Below are 21,487 nucleotides of genomic sequence, written 5' to 3'. Positions count from 1 at the left end.
TGTGTGAGGGTGGGGTGGGGGCTCTGGAGTGGCTTCTGGACCCTCCTGGGTTGTCTGACATCTTCTTCTCCAGTTCTTCATTCATTGATTCCTGTGCTTTAACAGAGACTCCCGAGGCCACTCCTCCCACACCCTGAGCCCCCGCCGTCACCCATGACACTGGGCTCCCCCACATCTCACACTCCTTTCCGTTCTTTTATTTTTGTAGTAAACTCTCTGGAGGTGGCTGTTGGGGGGAGGGGGCCCTCCTGGGCAGGGGCTGGGGGCGGGGTTATTGCTCTGAGCTCCCTGTCCCCAGGGGGCCTGTGTGGGGAGGGTGTCAGGACTGGGGCTGGCACAAGAGCAGACATGGCCGCACAAACACGCAGGTCACAGCACAGGGGTGGGCGGGCAGGAGAGGCTGGGCGCCATATTGCACTTTCGGAGTGGGGCCAGGCGGGGAGCCCCCTCAAACCGGAGCCTGGGAAAGAGGCTGGAGACCATTGTGTCCCCTCCCCCTCTGAAGGGGGAGGTGAGACCCCCAACCCAGGGTTAGGAAAGAAGGTGGGTGACCATGTGGCCGGTCCTAGGAGGGGCCGAGGGCAGGGCCTTGGCCTTGGGCAGGACATGGAGGGCACACTGGACCAGGGCAGAGGCTGCCCCCCCCAAGCCCCCACCCTGGCAGAATCCTTTACCCCACAATGGTTCAGCTGCCGATCCCCCCTTTGCTCGCCTTGGCCTTGGGGGGCACAGGGAGGCCCTCGTCGCCCTCGCTGTCAGAGCTGCAGCCGCTGACATCAGTGATCTCCAGCTCCGAGTCGCTGTCCTCCTTCCCACCCAGCGCAGCCTCTGGACCCCCAGCTCCGGGCAGTGCCAGGCGAGGGGCGGCTGCCAGGCCCGAGGGGCGCTCAGGGCCCAGACCCTCCCCCGTCGCAGCCAGCAGGGGTGAAGCTGTGGGGCCTCCCCCTGCCCCTGCTGAGGGCAGGTGGCCCAGGGGACCGGCCAGAGGGTTGGGGTAGAAGTGTGGGGGGTAGAGAGAGGGGGGCAGCTTGGGGAAGGGGCCGGTGAGGTACGGGTTAAAGTTCCAGGGGTACTCTGGGAAGGCGCGGCCATAAGGACCCAGCAGGCCAGGGGGCTTGGAATAGCCGGTGGCACCTGGTGAGTACAGGGGACAGAGGGTCAGGCCGGGCACACCTCCACTGCCGGGGCTGCCTGCAGTGTTCCACCCGGTTCTCCCCCTCTCTCCCATGTGACATCTGCCGCCCCCCGCCCTGTGGTTGCCCCCAGCTCTCCCCAGGTCTCCCCATTCCTTTGGCGCCCTGAAAGCCCTTCTCCCAGGCTGTTCCCTCTCTAGTTTCCCTCCTCCCTGCCTCTCCACGAATCCTCCTGTGGCTTTTAAAACGTGCACACACACAACCTCGCCCCGGGCCTCCTTCCTGCATCCTGTCTCTCCCCATCTTTGCCCATCCATTCCCCTCAAACACGTGCAGCATCCCCCCCCCCCCCCCCAGCACCCACAGGCTCTTACCGGAGCCCAGAAACGGGAAAGGGCTGTCCAGACGCAGTTTGTCTGTCTCAGGGGTGAACAGGGGCGCCCGGGCCCCTGGCTCTCCCAGGCGAGGGGCAGAGAACAGGGTCTGCAAGGTCTAGAGGGGGAGGGGGGAGGCAGCACCACTTAGAGTGGCCGCCCCGTCCCCAGGGGTTGATGGCTGGCGAGGGGGGCACCAGACACCCAGTGCTGGGACCTCAGTGTCCCTAACTCACCTCAGGGGTAAGGGGAGGAGCATCTGGCCCAGGGGTCCCCCCAAAGGGACCAGGGGTCAGCAAGAGTGGGGAGCCCGTGGTGGCTGCTGCCACATCCAACAGCGGGTAGTTGACCAGCACGACTTTGCTGAAGTTGAACTTGTAGGTGAACCTCTTCCCTTTGGTCTTGTGGAGAATCCGCTTGTTGTAGTAGTAGCTAGAGAGAGAATGAGGGAATGCTGGGCAGGGCCCCTAACTCACGTTCTGTGCCAGGCACGGTGCACAGAGCACTATAGTTTGGGGGAACGGAGGCTCACAGAAGTCCCTTCAGCAAGGTCACAAGGCAAGGAAAGGGTGAAGCAGGCTGGGACGCTGGCTTCCGGCCTTCCTCCTTGCTTCCCGTCCGCTCACAAGTAGTCACGGTAGCTACTGCGCGCTGGGATCCGAGGGATTCTGCCCCAGGAGACTGAGGGCAAGCCCCAGGGGGTGGGGGTCGGGAGGGACAGGGAGGGGAGAAGGGGCAAGGTGCCAGCCGGCCTCTCCCCACCCCTCCTCACCGCAGGGCCCGGCTCAGCTTGTCATAATTCATGTGGGGCTTGCACTTGCGGATGCCCCAGAGCCGAGCCACCTCGTCAGGGTCCTTGATGACGAATTCCCCGTAGTCCCCCTGCCAGGCGATGACACCCTGGTATTCCTCCTTCTGCAGCAGCTCCAGGATAAAGTGCCACAGCTGGATCTGCCTCGAGCCAGGGGACGACTCCGGCTTGTAGGCCCAGTCTGGGAAGGCAAACCCTGAGGACAGGAGGCAGGGGAGTGGCCCCGGGTCAGGACACCGAGGCCAGGGCTCCCGGTCCTACTTGGACTCCGGAACCGAGAGGCATCCGGTCTTCCCCCGACTCCCAGCCTCTGATGAACAGCTAGCTACCCACCCCTTGATGTCTTTAGGGACCCAATTCCTACTCTCTACCCCAGCTGGTGTCTAGTCCCCCATCTGGCCAAAGAGGCAAGAACTCCGTTGTCCGGGGACCCCGGGGTGGCACCTCCAGCCTCATCCTCGACCTTGGCACTTGAAGTCTGCCAGGTTCAGCGCCCCCGGGGTGGAGGTGGCAGGGATCAGTTTCCTGCGGCCTCGACCGTGGGGAGGAAATGGAGGGGGCAGCTTGCAGGGGAAGGGCACCCCCGACACGGGGACAGCCCTCCTCCCGCTGCCCCCTCCAGCCCTGCCCTGAGAAGCCCCCAGTCGCTCCTGCTCTCTGGAACACCCCTGACCCCTTGCTGCATGACCCCCCCCCCCCGTCCCTTGCCCCCTGCTCCATCTCTCCCTGAAGCCCTCCGCTGACCCCACCCTGGGGCGGCCAGGCCCTTGTGCCCGTGTGTCTTTGCACCGGTCCGTGTACTTATACTCTCACGCGCCACATCCCCTCCCACACCTGGCTCTGTCGGTCCTAGAGCAGTGTGCATAAGCGTAAACCTGCAGCACGCACACAGCCGTCCCCTCAGGCTCCAGGGATGCCCAGCTACACCGTGGGACACAGGCGGCCCCGAGGGCGGCGCTCCCGCTGGGGCACGACTCCTCGCCCACGACGTGCCACCACGGCGGACACACCAGATGCCCGGCATCACACGTCCGTCCCAACACACAATCGTACGTCTCCGGCCCCTCGGAACCAAGACCCACTAACCACGCAGCCATGACGGGAGACGCACAGGACGCCAAAGGCCCAAATCACACACAGTGTGGCAGAACTGGCGGGTGCGGCATCGGGACGCGTGTGTCGGCCTGACAGGCGCACGCGGGCTGAGACCACGCCTGCAGAACGGCCACCCAAACCCACGAGACCCAGGCACCCGCGCTCTGTAACACCCAGGGCTCGCCCCTCGGCACACGCTTCACACACACGAGTGGCCTGCACCCTGCTGTCCAAATGTGCCGAATAAGTTGGATGGAAAGGGGAGGGTCTCGCCCACCCCTGAATCTCCCCTCCCATCCACAAGGCCCCGGGCCCACATCCTCTGTCCTCCCTCCCTCCTCAGAGACCCCCGGGCCCAGGCCTGAGAACAGCAGGCAGGATCAGCCTACAGAGAACCAAGGTTGGGGAGGAAGACAACGCTAAGCTACCTACTTGCTGTGTGGCCCCAGGGTAGGTCCTTGCCCTCTCTGGCTTAATAGAATTTCAGCGGTAGGAGGCAAGGAGCAGCAGGGTCCCACCCAGGCTGCCTGGTGCTGGTGCGTGAGAATCGGCGCTAATGCCTTCCCGCCGAGGGCTCGGGAGGCGAGGCGGTTTCCTCCCCGAAGGGAGAATTTTTCTCTCAACCCCGTTCTGGGTCTTTCTTACTTCGGGTGATGGGGCTCAATCAGCTCGTGAGGTCCGGCCCATTCCACACCCGCTACTGCATCACACATACACACACACACACACACACACATACACGCGCGCGCGCGCGCGACCCCGAGAGGACAGGGCACAACTGCCCCACACCTGCAGATACACGACCCAGTCCGGAACCACCACGTGCCCTCAAACACATTTCCTCAGACGGACTGGATCTGCCGGGACCCGCAACTTCAGCCCGCAGACACACTGTGACAGACCCCCCCCCCCCCGCCCAAGTTCAGTCACAGTGACCCACGGATACAAGGACCCCTCCCCCCACCGCGCACACACCGACACAGAGGCCTGGGGGGCACCCACCCGCCCACGCAGCCCGAAGTGCACCGAGACCTCCGTCCCGGACCATGACACGCACTGGGAAGTAATGGTCGAGAGCGCCTCACCCCCGAGGCAGGTACGTGCTTGGCAAGCCCACAGACACCCCCAATCCTAAAATGCAGACATGCTGTGCCCAATGTCCCAAAGAAACCCCCCCACCCAGCCCAGAGACGCTCAGGTAGGGGGGTGTGTGTGTGCGTGCACACGCACGAGCAGGCTTGCCAGCTCACACAAAGACAGACGTTGCACATACACTCTCCCAGTGCGACCACTTCTTCCAGAAGCACTGACGTGTGACGCAAGGACACACTCCGAGCCCCCAAACTAGCAGGCACAGAGTCCCAGTCTACACGCACGCACACGCGCACTCCCCATCTGTGGGGCCTGTGACTTGGGCTTAAATGCACGTCCAAGCCGGTCTTACTGTCCACATCCCCAGCTCTGAGTGTCCGCTTCTGAGCAGGCCGTCCTCTGTCCCAGGGCTCCGGCTGGCTGGACCGTGCTCCACGTCCCCCTGGCCAGGCAGCCCCTGTCCGTTTGCACACCCGCACCTGGCCTGGTGCCCCCTCTGGTCCCCGCCCTGCTCCATCACTGCCCGGGCGTCTCCAGTACCTGCCTCTCTGCCCAAGGTCCTGGGTGGGAGCAGGCCGAGACCCCAGCACCTCGGATCCCAGGAGCCTACCCCTCTCGGACCCCAACACCTCCCCTACCCTCCAAAGACCCTCACGTCCCAGTAGGCAGGTGGCAGGGACATCTGGCTGTGAAGTTTTTAGCCAAGTTTCTCATTAGGGGGTTGCATTCAGGGGACCGTGACAGACCCGGACAGAGGAGGGAGGACAGGAAGAGGTGCAGAAAGGAGGAGCCAGCTGGCTGGGAGGGGCAGGAGGTCCGGGCCAGTTACCGGGGGTCCAGAGAGCCGGCAGGGCGGGCGGGGCGAAGAGAAGGTCGGAGACGCAGCTACAGTCCATGGTGGAGCCAGCCCTGCAGAGAGGCCGGGACAGACACACGGGGACAGGCGGGGGACAGGCAGGAGAGACAGACAGGGGTCAGTGGGGCGGGCGCTCCCCACGGGCCCTCCCGGCCCGCCACCCGCCACCCTCTCCACCCACGTCCCACGGACCCTGCCTCCCAGCCTCTCCTCCCGCAGCCTCGCCCTCACCCTGTGCCTCAGTCACTACCCACGTCGCCCCCAGCCTCCCTCCGCGCTGCTCCCACTCGCTGGCTCACTCACACTCGCTGGCTGGCCACGCCACCCGCCCGCCCCGCACCAGCTTTGCCGCCGCCGCCTCTCCGGCCGGCTCGTGCCTGACCTCTCATCCGTCTCAGCGTCTCTGGGTCTCTGTCTATCTGGCCGCCCCAGATTTGTCTCGCTCTGAACCTCGCCCCCACCCCCTGGCCCGCCCAGTGGACCCCCCTCCCCCCCGGGCTGGCTCATCTAGCTCCCAAGCGGTCCCCAGCTTTCACCCGCCGGCCCAGAGAGGGCCCCCCACCCCCTCAGAGCAGACCCCAGCACCCTGAAGGAGGGATCCCACAGATGCGCCTCCCCGACCTCAGACCCCTACCACTTGCACCTGCCTCCCCCAACCTGGACATCCCCCTCAGACACCCCTTCCCCTTAGACCTTCCTCCCCTCACCCCACAGCCCCCCCCAGACACCCCTTCCCCTTAGATCTGCCTCCCCTCACCCCACAGCCCCCCTCAGACCCCCTTCCCCCAGAAAGCCCTCCCAGACACCCCTTCCCCTTAGATCTGCCTCCCCCACCCCACAGCCCCCCTCAGACCCCTTCCCCTTAGATCTTCCTCCTCACCCCACAGCCCCCCCCAGACACCCCTTCCCCTTAGATCTTCCTCCCCTCACCCCACAGCCCCCCCCAGACACCCCTTCCCCTTAGATCTGCCTCCCCTCACCCCACAGCCCCCCTCAGACCCCCTTCCCCCAGAAAGCCCCCCCAGACACCCCTTCCCCTTAGATCTGCCTCCCCCACCCCACAGCCCCCCTCAGACCCCTTCCCCTTAGATCTTCCTCCTCACCCCACAGCCCCCCCAGACACCCCTTCCCCTTAGATCTTCCTCCCCTCACCCCACAGCCCCCCCCAGACACCCCTTCCCCTTAGATCTGCCTCCCCTCACCCCACAGCCCCACTAGACACCCCTTCCCCTTAGATCTGCTTCCCCTCACCCCACAGCCCCCCTCAGAACCCCTTCCCCCAGACAGCCCCCCCAGACACCCCTTCCCCTTAGATCTGCCTCCCCTCACCCCACAGCCCCCCTCAGACCCCCTTCCCCCAGAAAGCCCCCCCAGACACCCCTTCCCCTTAGATCTGCCTCCCCCACCCCACAGCCCCCCTCAGACCCCTTCCCCTTAGATCTTCCTCCTCACCCCACAGCCCCCCCCAGACACCCCTTCCCCTTAGATCTTCCTCCCCTCACCCCACAGCCCCCCCCAGACACCCCTTCCCCTTAGATCTGCCTCCCCTCACCCCACAGCCCCCCTAGACACCCCTTCCCCTTAGATCTGCTTCCCCTCACCCCACAGCCCCCCTCAGAACCCCTTCCCCCAGACAGCCCCCCCAGACACCCCTTCCCCTTAGATCTGCCTCCCCTCACCCCACAGCCCCCCCCAGATACCCCTTCCCCTTAGATCTGCCTCCCCTCACCCCACAGCCCCCCCAGACACCCCTTCCCCTTAGATCTGCCTCCCCTCACCCCACAGCCCCCCCCAGACACCCCTTCCCCTTAGATCTGCCTCCCCTCACCCCACAGCCCCCCCCAGACACCCCTTCCCCTTAGATCTGCCTCCCCTCACCCCACAACCCCCCAGACACCCCTTCCCCTTAGATCTGCCTCCCCTCACCCCACAGCCCCCCCCAGACACCCCTTCCCCTTAGATCTGCCTCCCCTCACCCCACAACCCCCCAGACACCCCTTCCCCTTAGATCTGCCTCCCCTCACCCCACAGCCCCCACCCAGGCACCCCTTCCCCTTAGATCTGCCTCCCCTCACCCCACAGCCCCCACCCAGGCACCCCTTCCCCTTAGATCTGCCTCCCCTCACCCCACAGCCCCCCCCCAGACACCCCTTCCCCTTAGATCTGCCTCCCCTCACCCCACGGCCCCCACCCAGGCACCCCTTCCCCTTAGATCTGCCTCCCCTCACCCCACAGCCCCCCCAGACACCCCTTCCCCTTAGATCTGCCTCCCCTCACCCCACAGCCCCCCCAGGCACCCCTTCCCCTTAGATCTGCCTCCCCTCACCCCACAGCCCCCCCCCAGACACCCCTTCCCCTTAGATCTGCCTCCCCTCACCCCACGGCCCCCACCCAGGCACCCCTTCCCCTTAGATCTGCCTCCCCTCACCCCACAGCCCCCCCAGACACCCCTTCCCCTTAGATCTGCCTCCCCTCACCCCACAGCCCCCCCAGGCACCCCTTCCCCTTAGATCTACCTCCCCCACCCCACAGCCCCCCCTCAGATCCCCTTCCCCAGACAGCCCCCCCAGACACCCCTTCCCTTAGATCTGCCTCCCCCACCCCACAGCCCCCCCAGACACCCCTTCCCTTTAGATCTGCCTCCCCTCACCTTACAGGCCCCCCCCCCAGGCACCCCTTCCCTTAGATCTGCCTCCCTCCAGGAGGCCCCCCCTCAGATACCCTTCTTCCTCAGATATGCCTCCCCTCGAGACAACCCCCTTAGACACTCCTTCCCCTAAAATCTGCCTCTCCCAAACAGCACCCCTCAGATACCACTTCCTCCTTGGATATGCCTCCCCCCTCAGACACCTGTGCCCCTATCTGTCTCCTCCCTCAGACATATTTTCCCCCTTGAATATGCCTCCTCTTTCAGACACCCCTTCCTCCTTGGACATGCCTCCCCTCTCAGGTCCTCTCTCTCAGACCCCTTACTCCTTCAGATACCCCTCTCCTCAAATACCCCCTCCCCCCTCCTCACCCGTCTCTCAGAACCTTTACCCTTCTGACAGCCTCTCCCCCGCGGATACCCCACTACACCGACACCCCCCCACGCGCCCCCAGACCCTTGGACATCTGTTCCTCTCAGACACCCAGCCCTCGGGCACATCCTCCCCCTTAGATACTTTTCAGCCCCTCACCGCTCCTCCCTTTGAGACCCCACCTTTCAGAGAGAGCACTTTTCTCAGACCTCCTCGTTCAGACACCCCCCTCAAATACCCCACCCCCACGACGTGCTCTTATAAGACAGCCTTCCCCGCAGACACCGCTCTCCCCAAAGACCCCGCACGGCCGCTCTGCTCCCCACAAGCCCCACCTCACCCCTTGGACGGCAGACAAGAGTTGGCAGATGGCCCATCCCTCCAGACCTGCCGGGTCCCCACGGGCACCCAGGCGGCAACCCCCGCCACCCGGTGTCCACTGCGTCTCTCCCACACGGTCCTCTCCATCACTCAGGCCCCCGGCCACCTCATCTGCCTCCTCAGGGTCCCCCCTTCCTGCGGCCACTTTGCCCCCACACCCCCATGTCCCCTCTGTCTCCCATCCAATCTCCCCAACTTTCTCTGTTGCTCTCCCTCCCTGTCTCTTCCCCCCCCCCCGCCCCCCTCCCACACTCTTCTCTCTCTCCCCTTCTCTGTCTCCTCCTCATCTCTTTTCCTTTTTTCCATCTCTCTTCTCTCTTTCCTTGTCTTCCTCAACCCAGGGGGTCTCCTCCCATCCTTTCCCACCCCCTCTCCCCAACCCCTGTGCCCCCCCCCCACCTCCCTCGGGTCTCTCCCATCTCTGGCTTCCCCACGCCCCATCCCCTCCGTCCCTTCTTCCGCCGGCTCTCCCCTCTCCCCAGCTGTGCCACCACCCCGGCTCGGCCCCCAGCCCGTCCCGCCTCAGTCTCCCCATCTCCCTCCCGGCTCCGGCTCCGCACCTCGCCGGCCACCTCTCTCCCACCTCCCGCTCGCTCTGCCTCTCCGGGTCCCCCTCCCTCCTGCCTCCGCCCCCGCCCCCACCCCCACTGGCCCCTCTCATTTCCGTGTTGGTTTTGATTTCTCTTCCCGACGCTTTCAACTCCCCGCCGCCTCCTCCGGACACGTTATAACGAGGAGCCGTGGGATCGGCGCTCCGGGCCCTGCTCCCACGCTCCCCCCCGCATCTCTCACGCGTCTCTGCCGTCTCGCCATCTCTGCCTGCCCCTTCTCTGTCCCCGTCTCTGTCCGGTCAGGCCCACAGGGACTGGGTCCCTGCCCTGACGGACAGGGTCCACAGCACCACGTCTCAGGGTCCCCGTGTCTCTCTCTGGGTCCCCACGTCTCTCCACGTCTCTCCTCCCCACGTCCTTGTCTCTCCGTCTCTGTCTCCATCTCTGTCTCCGCATCTCTGTTTCCGTCCCACTGTCCGTCTCTTGGGGTCCCTTTGATCTCGCCCTGCCCCTGGCGCCCCCCTGGCCCCATTGATCGCCGATCGAAGGAGCGGGCCTGCGGGGCTGGGGCTGCGGGGCCAGGCAGGGGCCCGGTTAGGACGCTGGACAGACGGACAGCCGGCCCCAGACCCGGTAGCTGTGGAGGGGGAGCCGCTGCAAACCCCCACCCCGCCCCGCCGGTCCGCGCCGTGCGGATGGGGACTCCGGGCCAGCTTTAATTTTTAATTTTATTTTGCTTCCTCCCCCCCCCCGCCCCCCATCTCCACCGCCTGCAGCCACGGCACTGAATGTGTGTGTGCTTGTGCGTGTGCATGCAGCAGTGTGGGGAGAGGGGCTGGGCAGGCAAGACGCTGCCTCTCCCCTCCTCGCCAAGCAGTCACACAGACCCACAATCCGGCCCAGGCACACTTCACACAGACCCACACAGCATCCTCGGCAACCCCCCCACCCGTGTCATACGCAACACACAGACACGCAGGTCAAAACAGCCACACGCCCCGTGACCGTCACACACACACACACATATCACAGCACTCACAGATATTCACAGAGGAACACACGGTTGTCTAGGGATACACACACCACCTTGATCCCACCCGGAAGCGGAGACACACAACCGTAGACAGAAACACACTGACACAATCACACGCAGACACGCAGACCTACGAGCGCACACGGACACGGCGCCACACCCACCCGGGCACACACACACCAGCACAGCCCCGCCAGGGACACAAGGGACACACGCGAGGGACGCAACAGCTGCACACAGTGCCACACGCACCAGCACCAGAGACCCTGTGTCACACACACGGAGACACAGATGCACACGTGGCACCGATACAGCCACCATGAGACCGCACGCGCGCGCGCGCACACACACACACATGCACACGGACCAGCCCGCCCAGCAGCACGCTCACACCCAGAGGCCAACTGGGTGACGGGCTGTGTCGCGGCGAGGCGGACACTCGGAGGTCAAGCTGCCGTCTGTCCGGCTGTCTGTCCACCCGCCCCCCCGCACTTCTCCAGCGCATGTCTGCGTGTATAAAGCGGGCACCGTCTCAGGCCTACGTCTGCCTCTGTCTCTCTAGAGATGGGGCTCCCGGCCTCAGGCCCACGGGCTGGCGGGGTCCGTCTCACAGAGGTCTTTGTTGTTCCATCCCTCCGTCCGCCTGGAGCTCCAAGAGTCTCAGGGTCTACGGTTCTTGTCTCTGTCTTAGGGCGTCTCTGTCTGTCTCTGGGCGTCTCTGTCTCTCCACATCTCTCCTCGCCTCTGGTCTCCTCACCCCCCCGCCCCCAGCACCCCGGCCCCCTGGGCTGGGGTTTAACCAGTTGTCTTGATTTCTCTAAGCTGCTCCGGCCGCCTCGGGAGTCGCCTCGGGCCTCACCCCCCCACCACAGCCCCTTCATCCCTCACCCAGCACCCCCTCCCCTTAACACAATCTGCACAAGTGGAATGAAAATTGATTTTTTTTTTAAATTTCATATCTTCTCCGGGGCTCTGTCTAAAGAGGAGAGAGACGCGGCCCAAGACCCTTCTCCCGCTGCCGCCCCCGCACGCGCACACGCACACACACGCCAACAGGCACACACCTCACAGCTAGACACACACGCATATACACCCTGACCCTCCGTCTGCACCCGTGCCAGGGACACGCCCCTCCCTAGGCCACACGCCCACGCGGGACACATCTGGGCACACGGCAGACTCTCGCACCACCCTCTCCAGGCCCCCACCGGTAGGCACACGTCGCGCACCATGCGCCCTGTCCCCTCCGGCCGCACACGGCCCAGCCGCCCGCTGTCGCACGCTACCTGCGCACGTGCTTGCACACGCACCTGCCCACATCTGTGTGCACACGGGCCCGAAGGCGGTCTCACCGCAGGCACCAAGGGGGCCTCTGCAGCTGTCCCGAGGAGGACTGGGCCAGGACGGGGATGGGGGGCTTTCCTGCCTGGACTTGCCCGCCCCCCCCACCCCCAAGGTCACCCCCACTCCCACCCCTGCCCGCATCAACCAAATGCTTCAGCCTGCCCCCGGGCGGGGGCGTCTCTGCATCTGGGGTGCGTGAGCGCACGTGTACGTACGTTCGCACACAAACACGCCGCTGGCTGCTTCTCTCCAGGCCACACGCCGTCATCCCCACAACAGGCTGGCTCATTTGAGAGCTAGCGCATCTCCACACGGGCACATGAAACGCGCAGGGACAGACGGGGCACCTGAGCGGCTCGGTCAGTTAAGCATCTGACTTTGGCTCAGGTCATGATCTCACGGCCTGTGGGTTCGAGCCCCGCGTCGGGCTCTGTGCTGACGGCTCAGAGCCTGGAGCCTGCTTTGGATTCAGTGTCTCCCTCTCTCATGATGCCTCTCCCCTGCTTGCCCTCTGTCTTTCAAAAATAAATGTTCAAAAAAAAAATTAAAAAGTTAAAAAAAAAAAAAACAAAAACGCAGGGGCAGGAGCATGCAGGCCCCCATGACAGAGACCCACGGAATATACGCGACACACACAGGGCAGTGCGGAGCACACGTCTGCCCGCGCGTCATCACACACACACACACGGCCTCACGCGTGCTGGGGCGTCGGCTCCCACATGGAGAGCACACGCGCACCAGCCGACGGGCACACGTAGACACGCAACCACAAGCACACAGGGCCTTCGACACTCTTCGGGGCACACGCAGGATCGTTTCACGTCCGGCCTCGGACTCGGACACAAGCCCACAGGCTCGGAGACTCGAAGGCACCTCCTTAACACAAAACGCACCGCCACCCAGGCTCACGCGGCCGGTTTTGACGCGGGTGGGGGTGGGGGTGGGGGTGGAGGTGGGGGGGGGGGGCGAGTGGGAGCTGTGACCACAGCCCACAGCTACTCCTTCATGGTGTCCCACGCCCACACTCGCCAGCCCGGCTCCTGGGGTGGTGCCCGCTCGCCCCCCCCCCCCCCCCCACGCCTCCCTTGGACTAAGCCTTCTGGTCTCCTCGCCTGCCGAGGCGTGGGCCGTCCCGGTCACCGAGACAGGCCAGCAGACTTGGAAAGTTCAGACTCCGCACCACTCCAGAATCGTGGGCAGTCACACCAGATGCCCGCAGAGGAGCGTCACACACACAAGGCACGCACAGGCTCACAGACACAGCTCAGACGGCGTCTCCCAGCCCCCACGGGCTCCCGCTCCCACGCTTAGTCCCTGCTGCCCTGGAACGCACAGGTCTCCGCAGGTCACGTCTGCACACGCTGCAACACAAGTCACAGCCACATGAACCGTCAAGCCCGCCCCCACTCCCCACCCCCCGCAGTGTCACACACACACACACACACACACAGAGTTACGGTAGCTTGCGCGTGTGCACACGCACATGCACACACACCAGACTCTCTGTGTGAGACAGGAGGACGGGCGGGCAGACAGACGAGGCACCGGCCTCCCGGCCCGGAGAAGGTGTGTCTGAGACGCGATTTGGGGAAGGCAGAGGCACCAAGCCATGGCAGCACCAGAGACCTCACACCCACCCTCTCCCCGTCTCTCTCCCTCTCGCTGGTGTCTCTGGGTCTGTCTCTCTGTCTCCGTCTCTCTCGTTCCCTGAGTCCCAGTCTCTGCACGAACATCCCTGGGGCTGTGGCCAGCACGCGGAACTGTGTCAGTTGGGGGGGGGAGCGTCCCCGGGGAGGTGGGAGCCGCAGTGCCACGCACCCCGCCTACCAAACAGCACTGGGGGAGGGGAGGGGAGGGGAGGGCGGGAGGCGCCACCGCGGATGTGGACCCAGAGCTCAGGCTGCTTCCCTACCCCCTGCCTTCCCCTTCAGAGACCCCAAGAGATGGAGGAAGCGTGGGGGGCGGGTGGAGGGAGGGAGGGAGACACCCAGAGAGGGAGAGTGGGGGACAGAGACAAGCAGAAAGCAACACCTACCGGGAGACAGAGGGGGACAGAAGGGGACGACTTAGGGAAATCTGGAAAAGGGGAGTGACTCAGAGCCGCTTGGACAAAGTGAATTAGGGAGACAGAGGTCGGGAAGAGAGCTGTTCCAAGGAGGGACCCCGTCAGGGAGAAAGGAGAGGAGGGGCAGAGATGCGGAAAATTGAGGGATTAGGACGGAGGCAAAGGAGTAGGCAAGGAGGGCAGAGGCTGCAGGGGCAGAGGAGGCGGGAGCAAGGGGAAGGCACAAGTGTAGGCTCATGGCCAGCACAAGGCCCAGCTGTGATCTTGGGGGGGGGGGTCCAGCATCCCCAGGGGCTGACCCAGCTCCTGGATACCGCCCCAACTCCAAAACCCACCCTGCCCCTCCTCCTCACCTCCACCTGCCCAGGTCCCACCTCCTGCCTCATCCTGAACCCCAACCTCTTCCCTAGACTCCTCAGTTCCAGCTCCCTCCCCTGTCTCATCCCTACACCCCAGCACCAGAGGTGCAGGGGCAAGGGCTGTGATCTGGCAGTGCCGGAGGGGTGGAGGAACAGAAAGCTGAAGGCAAGTGTGGCCAGCTAATCCCAGTGGCCGAAGTCTAAGAGGGCCCCTCTGGACCGTGATGGCCAAGAGGCAGGGGCGGGGGCACCCTGTGTCCTGTTCGTGGGGCTTGGCACCAAGTATGTGCTCAGGAAACGGGGCTTAAGTGAAACTTACATTAAAAGGAGGCAGAGAAACAGAGGGACAGACAGGGAGTCAAAGGGACAGAAAGCCAGAGACCAAGGGGCAGTGATGAAGGTGGTACAGCGAGACGTGGGGTCAGGGGCACAGAGATGGGGGGGGGGACAGGAAGACTGAGGGATGAAGCAGGGGGACAGATGGGGGACTGAGACACAGGAACAGAGGGGGACAGAGAAACAGATGAGGAACAAAAATGGGGTAGAAGTGAGTGACTGAGGGTCAGAGAAAATGAGGAACAGATAAATGGGGTCAAAGACCCAGGAAGGCAAACATAGAGGCAAAAAGGGAAGAGAGGCACAGGCGGACAGGCAACCAGGAAACAGAGGGCAGGGCCCCAGAGCCTGGGGCCAAGTGCAGGTCCTGGGCCCATGGGAGCTGGGTGCCTGGGCTGCAGGGGATCCCACGAGGGCCAGAGAAGGGCCGGGGTCCGGCCAGGCTGGGGGAGGCTCGGGGCTCCAGGGGCATCGCACGGTGCTAATTCAGCTCCATCGATCAGACGGGATGAGAGCAATAAATTATTGTGACAAGATGCAATCCTGGCCCGCGCACTGCCGCCGAGGCGGATCGATCCCTGTCCCCAGCCCCACACCGGGTCCCATGCCCAAGCCCTGGCCCGGACGCCTCTGCCCATCTCTCTCTCCGTTCCCCCACCACACATACTCCCACCAACATCCAGGTGGGCCAGCAGCCCTTGGGAAGAGATGGGAGCAGAGAGGAAGCCATGGAGGGAAGATCAGCCCCCATCTGGCCCAGGTCCTCTTGCCTCCCTCGCCACCCCATCCTCACCACACGACCTGGGAGGTAGCAAGCGCCATGATGCCCATTTCACAGATGCGGAAACTGAGGCTCAGATAGGAAAAGTAACTTGGCCAAAGTCCCACAAGGGTGAGTGGGGAGGCCTGGACTCAAACGTGGGTCAGGACTTCAAGCCCCCAAAACCTGTACTTCCGGAGGAGAGAACAAAGGAGAGGGAAAGAAGAGGTGGGAGGAGACAGAGAAGGAGAAAGAGACAGAGAATGCAGGACACGGAGAACAAGAATCAGACCCTATAAAGAGAGAAGATACAGAGACACAGAGACAGACAGAGGTGGAGAAACACAGCGAACAAAGAGACAGGGAGGGAGGAAGAGAGAGACAGAGATACACAGAGAGACAGAGACTCAGATTCGGGAGACAGAGAGGAAGCACACAGAGGGAGGGCGGGCAGAGAGGCACCAGGCTGGGGAAGACGGGTGTGCAGAGATGGGTAGTTCTGCAGGGCAAGGGGTGTCTGAGGAGACAGGAGCGTGTTGGGAGGAGCTGGGCTGGCTCCGGGCAGCTTGGACGGTGGGAGGGAGTGAGGATGTGAGTGACCAGCTCGGCCCCGGGGAGTGGGTGTCCAAGAGACAGGTGTACCAGCAGGGAGATGGGACACGACTGATGGCAGGAGTGGGGGGAGAACGCGAGGCTGGGGAGCAGGAGGGCTGCTGGGTCACGGAGAAACAAGGGTTGCCAAAGTGACAGGGCGGGCAGGTGCCTCTGTGGAGGAAGCAGGTCACCTGCTAGGCAGGTGGGGGAGGTAAGGACAGCTGGATGACTGAAGTCAGATGGCCTCCAAGAACTGCCGGTTTCTGAGACCTCAGAGAAACTACTCCGTTTCTCGGGGCTCGGTTTCCTTCTCCGTAAATTGGGGATAAGAATAAGGACCTGCCTCCCGGGGGGCCTCGTGAGGAGGAAACGAGACCGTGGTTAGAAAGAACGGAGAACACCGCCAGTCACCGAGACAGGCTGACTAAGCAGTGGCTGGCTGGGGCTCCTGGCTGCCTCGGTCAGTAGAGCGTGCAAGTCTTGATCTCAGGGTCGTGGGTTCGAGCCCCGTGTTGGGTGCAGAGATTAAGGTCTAAAACAAAACAAAACCAAAATGCAAAGAAACCGGGCAGGAGCTGGGAACATGTTCCGAGTAGGCAGGTGCCACTCAAGGAGCGGTCCGCGGGCCAGGAGCACCTGGAGCTTGCTAGAAATGCAGTCTCGGGCTCCACCCCAGACCCGCCGCACCAGGGTCTCTGGGGCGAGGCCCGGAGCGGTATGTGCCAGCGCCCCCTCCACGTGTTTCCCCTGCACACTCAAGTCAGAGAGCCTCTGGCTTAAGGGAGTCTGTACGATGCAGAGGGCAGCTGTGGGAACCCCTGGGAACAGTGTTATGTGGTCAGCAAATGCTACAGGTGTTACTTAAGCTCATCAAGGAAGGTGTTCCCTGAGGGGCTAGATGGCCGGTGACATGTCCTGTGAAAAGGGACAGGTTATCTCCAGAGGGGAGCAGGCTGGAGACAGGTGCGAGGGATCTGAAGGTTAGGCTCTCAAGGTGCCGGGGTGGGATGGGGGGGGGGGGTGACAGGTCGCACGAGCAGGTAGTGAAGACGAGCACAGCTGAGACAAGGTGGCTGAGAGGTGTTGGGGTATGTACCCAATGTCTGTAAAAGTCGCGAAGGGGGGGTGGCCTGGCTGGCTCAGTCAGCACAGCATAAGACTCTTGATCTCAAGGTCATGAGTTCAAGCCCCACACTGGGCATGGAGCTAACTTAAGATTTTGTGGGGTTTTTTTTGTTTTTTTTTTTTAAAGACAAAGCAGGGCGCCTGGGTGGCTCAGTCAGTTTAGCGTCCGACTTCGGCTCAGGTCATGATCTCACGGTCCATGAGTTCGAGCCCCGCGTCGGGCTCTGTGCTGACCGCTCAGAGCCCGGAGCCTGCTTCGGCTTCTGTGTCTCCCTCTCTCTCTGCCCCTCCCCCACTCATGCTCGGTCTCTCTCAAAAATAAATAAAATGTTTATTTAAATAAAAAAAAAAAGAAAAAGCTGTGAGAGGACAAGACCTACGTGGACGTCAGTGAGAGGGAAGGAGACTCGAAGCTGGTTCACGTCTGTGGGGCAAGAGTGTGGCCAGGAGCAGGCATTCCCTTTGTGGACAGGCTGCGGATGCCAGGGGTATGGCAGAGACCCACGTGAAGGGATGAAAAGCAGAGATCAGGGGGGCGACAGGCGTGGAAGCCTCGGTACGTGTTTGCTGCAGGAGTGAGCGGACAGGACATTGGAGCCGGTGATGTGCTGGCAGACAGGTGAGGAAGGGGCAGGTATAGAGAGACGCTGGGGTGACCTCGTGCGGCAAGGAAGGGGGGGGTGTGGGAAACATGGGGAATTAGTTCTGTGGGGGAGGAAGAGAAGTAGGTAGTGCCTGAGGGACGGTGTGGGGCAACAGGTAGCTGCCTGAGGCCAAGGTCAGATTCCCCGTCCAAACCTGTGTACGTATAAGGTGGTGGTGTGAGAGACGAAAGAGAAGCAGAGACAGAGAGATAGAAGGAGCCAGATACAACGTGAGCAGCAGGTATGGAGGGGGGAGGGGTGACTTTCAGGACAAGGGCTCGTAGGAGACATCATGGCAGGGGGGAGGCACACGAGGAAGGGTGCCCAGGGCCCACCGCACGTGTGAGCAATCAAGCCGTGCCGCTTAGGAGACAGGTGCGGGTAGGTGGGTGCACCTGCCATCTGGGGTGAGTCACCTGAACGGACAAGTGGAAAAGACAGCGGGAAGTAGGGATCTTTGGGCCAAAGGATGGGAGACGGAGTGTGGGGGCGTTAGGTGCACGCAGGGAGCGTGGTGGGAAGCAGGTGTGTTCTCAGGTGACACATGAGTGGGAAGTGCTTCTGGAAGGACAGGTACGAGGGTGGACAAGGTTAGCATTGGAAGGGAGGAGTATGGGACGGGAGAGGTGGGAGGGGGCAGGTTAAGGGGATGAGTGCTCATGTGCGAAGGACGGAGTGTGTGTGTGTGTGTGTGTGTGTGTGTGTGTGTGTGTGTGTGTGGCGGGGGGTGGAGAGAGAAGACATGGCGGACAGGTACTGTTTGAGACACAGAAGTGAACAGGAATGTGTGAGAGTGTGTTTAATAAGTGTGTTTAGAGCTTCAGGGAATGGGGGGGTGCAGGTAGGAAAGGGACGGTGTGGCACGCGTGGGACAGAGGCAGGGATTCGAATGGAAGGGGCCGATTTTGGAGAACAGGTGTTACCTGGAGAAGCAGGTAAGAGAGGACACGTGTCACCGAGAGATCATAGGCATCTGTGGGGCAGACTGCAAGGGACACGTGTTACCTGTAAAAGCAGGTGACAGGAAATAGGTGACACCTACAGGGACAGATGAAGAGAACAGGTTACCTGCAGGGGACAGGTATAAGGAGACTAATGTTACCTGGAGGTCCAGATGTGGGGAACTGAAGGGGACACGCTAACGTGACGGGTGTGTTGATACACAGGTGTGAGTGAAAGGGGTTACCTGCGGCCACAGGTGCGCGCAGCATGGCTCTTCAGGGTGATTCACTGCCTTGGTTTCACCTCCTTCCCTCTCCTCCCCTCCCCAGGGGCCAGGGCTGGCGCTGGGATCCCTCCCGCGGCTTCGGCCCCTGGCAGGGCGCGCAGTTAGCTCACGCAGTCAGCTCTGGGCTCAGCGAGGCCGGCCGGGCCTGCCGGGCAGCCGGGCTCCTGAGGCTGCTTGGCGATGCGGAGCGCGTCTGGGCCTCGGCGGGCCGGCCGGGCAGGGGGAGCGGGCGGGGGGGCCGTTTAGCCGTGATAGATCCGCGCGCCGCTTGTCTCTTAATCTCCGGAGCGACCGATCGATTCGCTATTTCCCTTTGTTGCCAGAAAATTCGATCCTGGGCCTGGAATTAGGTCCCCGGCTTAATCTGAGCGGAAACCAGCGAGGGGGAGACAGAGACAGAGATGCTGGGAGAGGCAGAGACAGAGAGATAGCAAGAGACAGAGAAAGGCAGAGACAGAGAGACACTGAGAAAGACCTGGGGAGAGAGAGGCACAGAGATTCTGAGATCGTCCGAGAGTTGCACCCAAAGAGGAAGAGAGAGATGCTCCAAAAGACAGAAATAAAGAGTCAGAGACAGATTCTTGGAGTTAGAGGTGGAGCCAGAGATGCTGGAAGAGACAGAGACACAGTCAGGAGAGACCCAGCCACGGAGGAGATGGCAGAGGTGGCCCAGCATGGCCCTGGGACGGTGATGGAATGACAGACAGCAAAGGCGTGCAGCATACTGGCCACCTGTCCCCAGAAGGACACAGTCCCTGGAAGGTCAGGAGCTCCCAGCCCCAAAGTGTGCAGACCCATTTATTGGCCCGGATGACCCCCTTCCACCAAATATCCAGACCCCAAATATCCAGAGCTAAGTGTGCAGACCCTCAGCCTTGAACTCCAGCTCCAAATCCAGACCTCCCAGCACCACCACCACCCCCAGCTAAACCTTCATACTGACCACAGCCCCAAAGGTCCACGCCCCATACTGACTCCAGCCTCAAACTGTCAGCTCTCAACCCCCAATAGCCAGTCTCTTGGCTCTGAACCCCCGGGTCCCAAATTTCAAGCCCTCAGTCCTGGTCTCTAAAACCTCCCAGGATTCTAGCCCCGCACGTCCAGAACCCCCTCAGGTGTGCCCGTCGGCCCCGGTTCCCAAATAGACCCCAGTCTCTGCCGGCCCCCGTCTCTAGCGCTCTCACGCACTCCTCCGCCCCCCCCCCCCCCGCCGCCGCCGCCGCCGCCGCCGCCGCCTCCGGAGCCCCTGTCCCATGCGCGCACCTCCAGCCCTCTCCCCCCCTCCCCCCAGAGCTGGGCGCTGCCCCCACCCCCACCCCGGGCCGCCTCCGCCCGGGGCCGCCGACCCCTCCCGTCTTCCCCGCCCCGGGCTCGGCGGCCGGGCTCCGACGGTCCCTCGGGAGCACCTCCCGCGCCCCGCCCCCCATCCCCGCCCCCGCGCCGGCCCGCGGCGCTCACTCACTTTCCGGGGTTTGCGCCTCCGCTCCGGTCCGGCGAGAAGTGTTTAAAGTTCGGATCCCGCAGCCATGGCCCCGGCGGCGTCCTGGGGAGCGGGCTCCGGGGCGGGGGGCGGGGCCGGGCGGGGGGCGAGGCCCGGGGGCCCCGGGGGACGGAGCGGGAGCGAGAGTCACTGCGAGACCCGGACGGAGAGACCCGAAGACGGAGGGACAGCCGGGGACGCGGAGAGGGGGGCCGAGCAGAGACCGCGAGACGCGGGGAGAGACGCGCGGGAGAGAGGCGCGCGGAGAGCCGGAGACGCGGGCCGCCGGGGACGGGGCGGCGGCGCGGGGCGGGGGTGCGGGGGCGCGGGCGGCCGGCCGTCCTCCTGAGCCTCCTGCGCTGCTTCCTCCTCCTCCTCCTCCTCCTCCCTCTGCTCCTCCGCGGCGCGCCGCGCGCCTCCGCCCTCACGGCCGCCCGGCCGGCTCGGCGCGCAGATATATGGAGGCGGCGGCGGCGGGCGCTGCGGGGGAGGGGGCGGGAGCGCGATCGATGGAATATAATTTTCCTCAAACTCGGAAAATAAAGTTCAGAGCTGATCAAATTTGAAAACAGATGTCGAATCGCGACTCTAAATAAGGTTCGATCCCGGGACTGAGGGAGTGGGGGTGGGGGCGGGGTGGGTGGAGAGACCCCCCCCCTTTCTCTCCCCTCCCCGCCCCGCCCCTCCCGAGGAGGACGCGCGGACGAACCGACTGGCGGGCAGGAAGTGCAGGGAGCAACTACGCGGCCAGGACCCCTGCTGGACGCTCGAAACGGACCCGGACACACAGACCCACAGGCCCCCGGACATGGGGATGCGCGGAGACAGTAACACAGTGCAAACACACGCAGGATACACAGCCTAGTGGGCACTTGGACACTCAGACACACACAGAGAAGTACATACACAAACAGATGGACCCTGAATCACTGCCCCACAAACTGGACACACAGACACACACAGAACCATGGCGGCACACGGCCACACTCCACCTCTGAACACACAAAGCTTGGGTGACACAAGCCCAGGGCATCTGGACGGACACACTGACAAGCACAGAACCCAGGGGCAGGCAGGCTGACCCTGCCCTTCACACGCCCCACGCCCTGTCAGGAGCTCACTCACACCTGCAGGGACAGGGAAGGGCCGGATCTGCTCCTGCTGAAATAACAAGAGCCATGGCCTCAGGCCTCCGAGAGCAGCAGC

General features: G+C 63.4%; 1 protein-coding gene across 4 annotated transcripts; it reads right to left on the bottom strand.

Moving 5' to 3' along the window:
- Window positions 1-681: 681 nt before the first annotated feature.
- On the bottom strand, window positions 682-20,391 carry ERFL (ETS repressor factor like). Of its 4 annotated transcripts, none has more exons than XM_047834712.1 (6): window positions 20,264-20,391; window positions 5,335-5,414; window positions 2,280-2,514; window positions 1,744-1,939; window positions 1,508-1,625; window positions 682-1,134 (listed from the first exon to the last, which is right to left on the bottom strand). In XM_047834712.1, exons 2-6 carry the CDS (start codon window positions 5,399-5,401, stop codon window positions 686-688), a joined length of 1,065 nt encoding a protein of 354 aa, XP_047690668.1. In that variant the 5' UTR covers window positions 5,402-5,414; window positions 20,264-20,391; the 3' UTR covers window positions 682-685. The 4 variants fall into 4 exon arrangements, with proteins under 4 accessions (XP_047690668.1, XP_047690670.1, XP_047690669.1 ...); XM_047834714.1 differs by lacking the exon at window positions 20,264-20,391 and adding an exon at window positions 18,760-18,804; XM_047834713.1 differs by lacking the exon at window positions 20,264-20,391 and adding an exon at window positions 14,109-14,153.
- Window positions 20,392-21,487: the final 1,096 nt, after the last annotated feature.

The sequence above is a fragment of the Prionailurus viverrinus genome, chromosome E2 (genome assembly GCF_022837055.1).
Source record: "Prionailurus viverrinus isolate Anna chromosome E2, UM_Priviv_1.0, whole genome shotgun sequence".
NCBI lineage: Eukaryota > Metazoa > Chordata > Mammalia > Carnivora > Felidae > Prionailurus > Prionailurus viverrinus.
The sequence above is the reverse complement of the archived record's forward strand: the minus strand, read 5'-3'. Positions and strand labels throughout refer to the sequence as shown.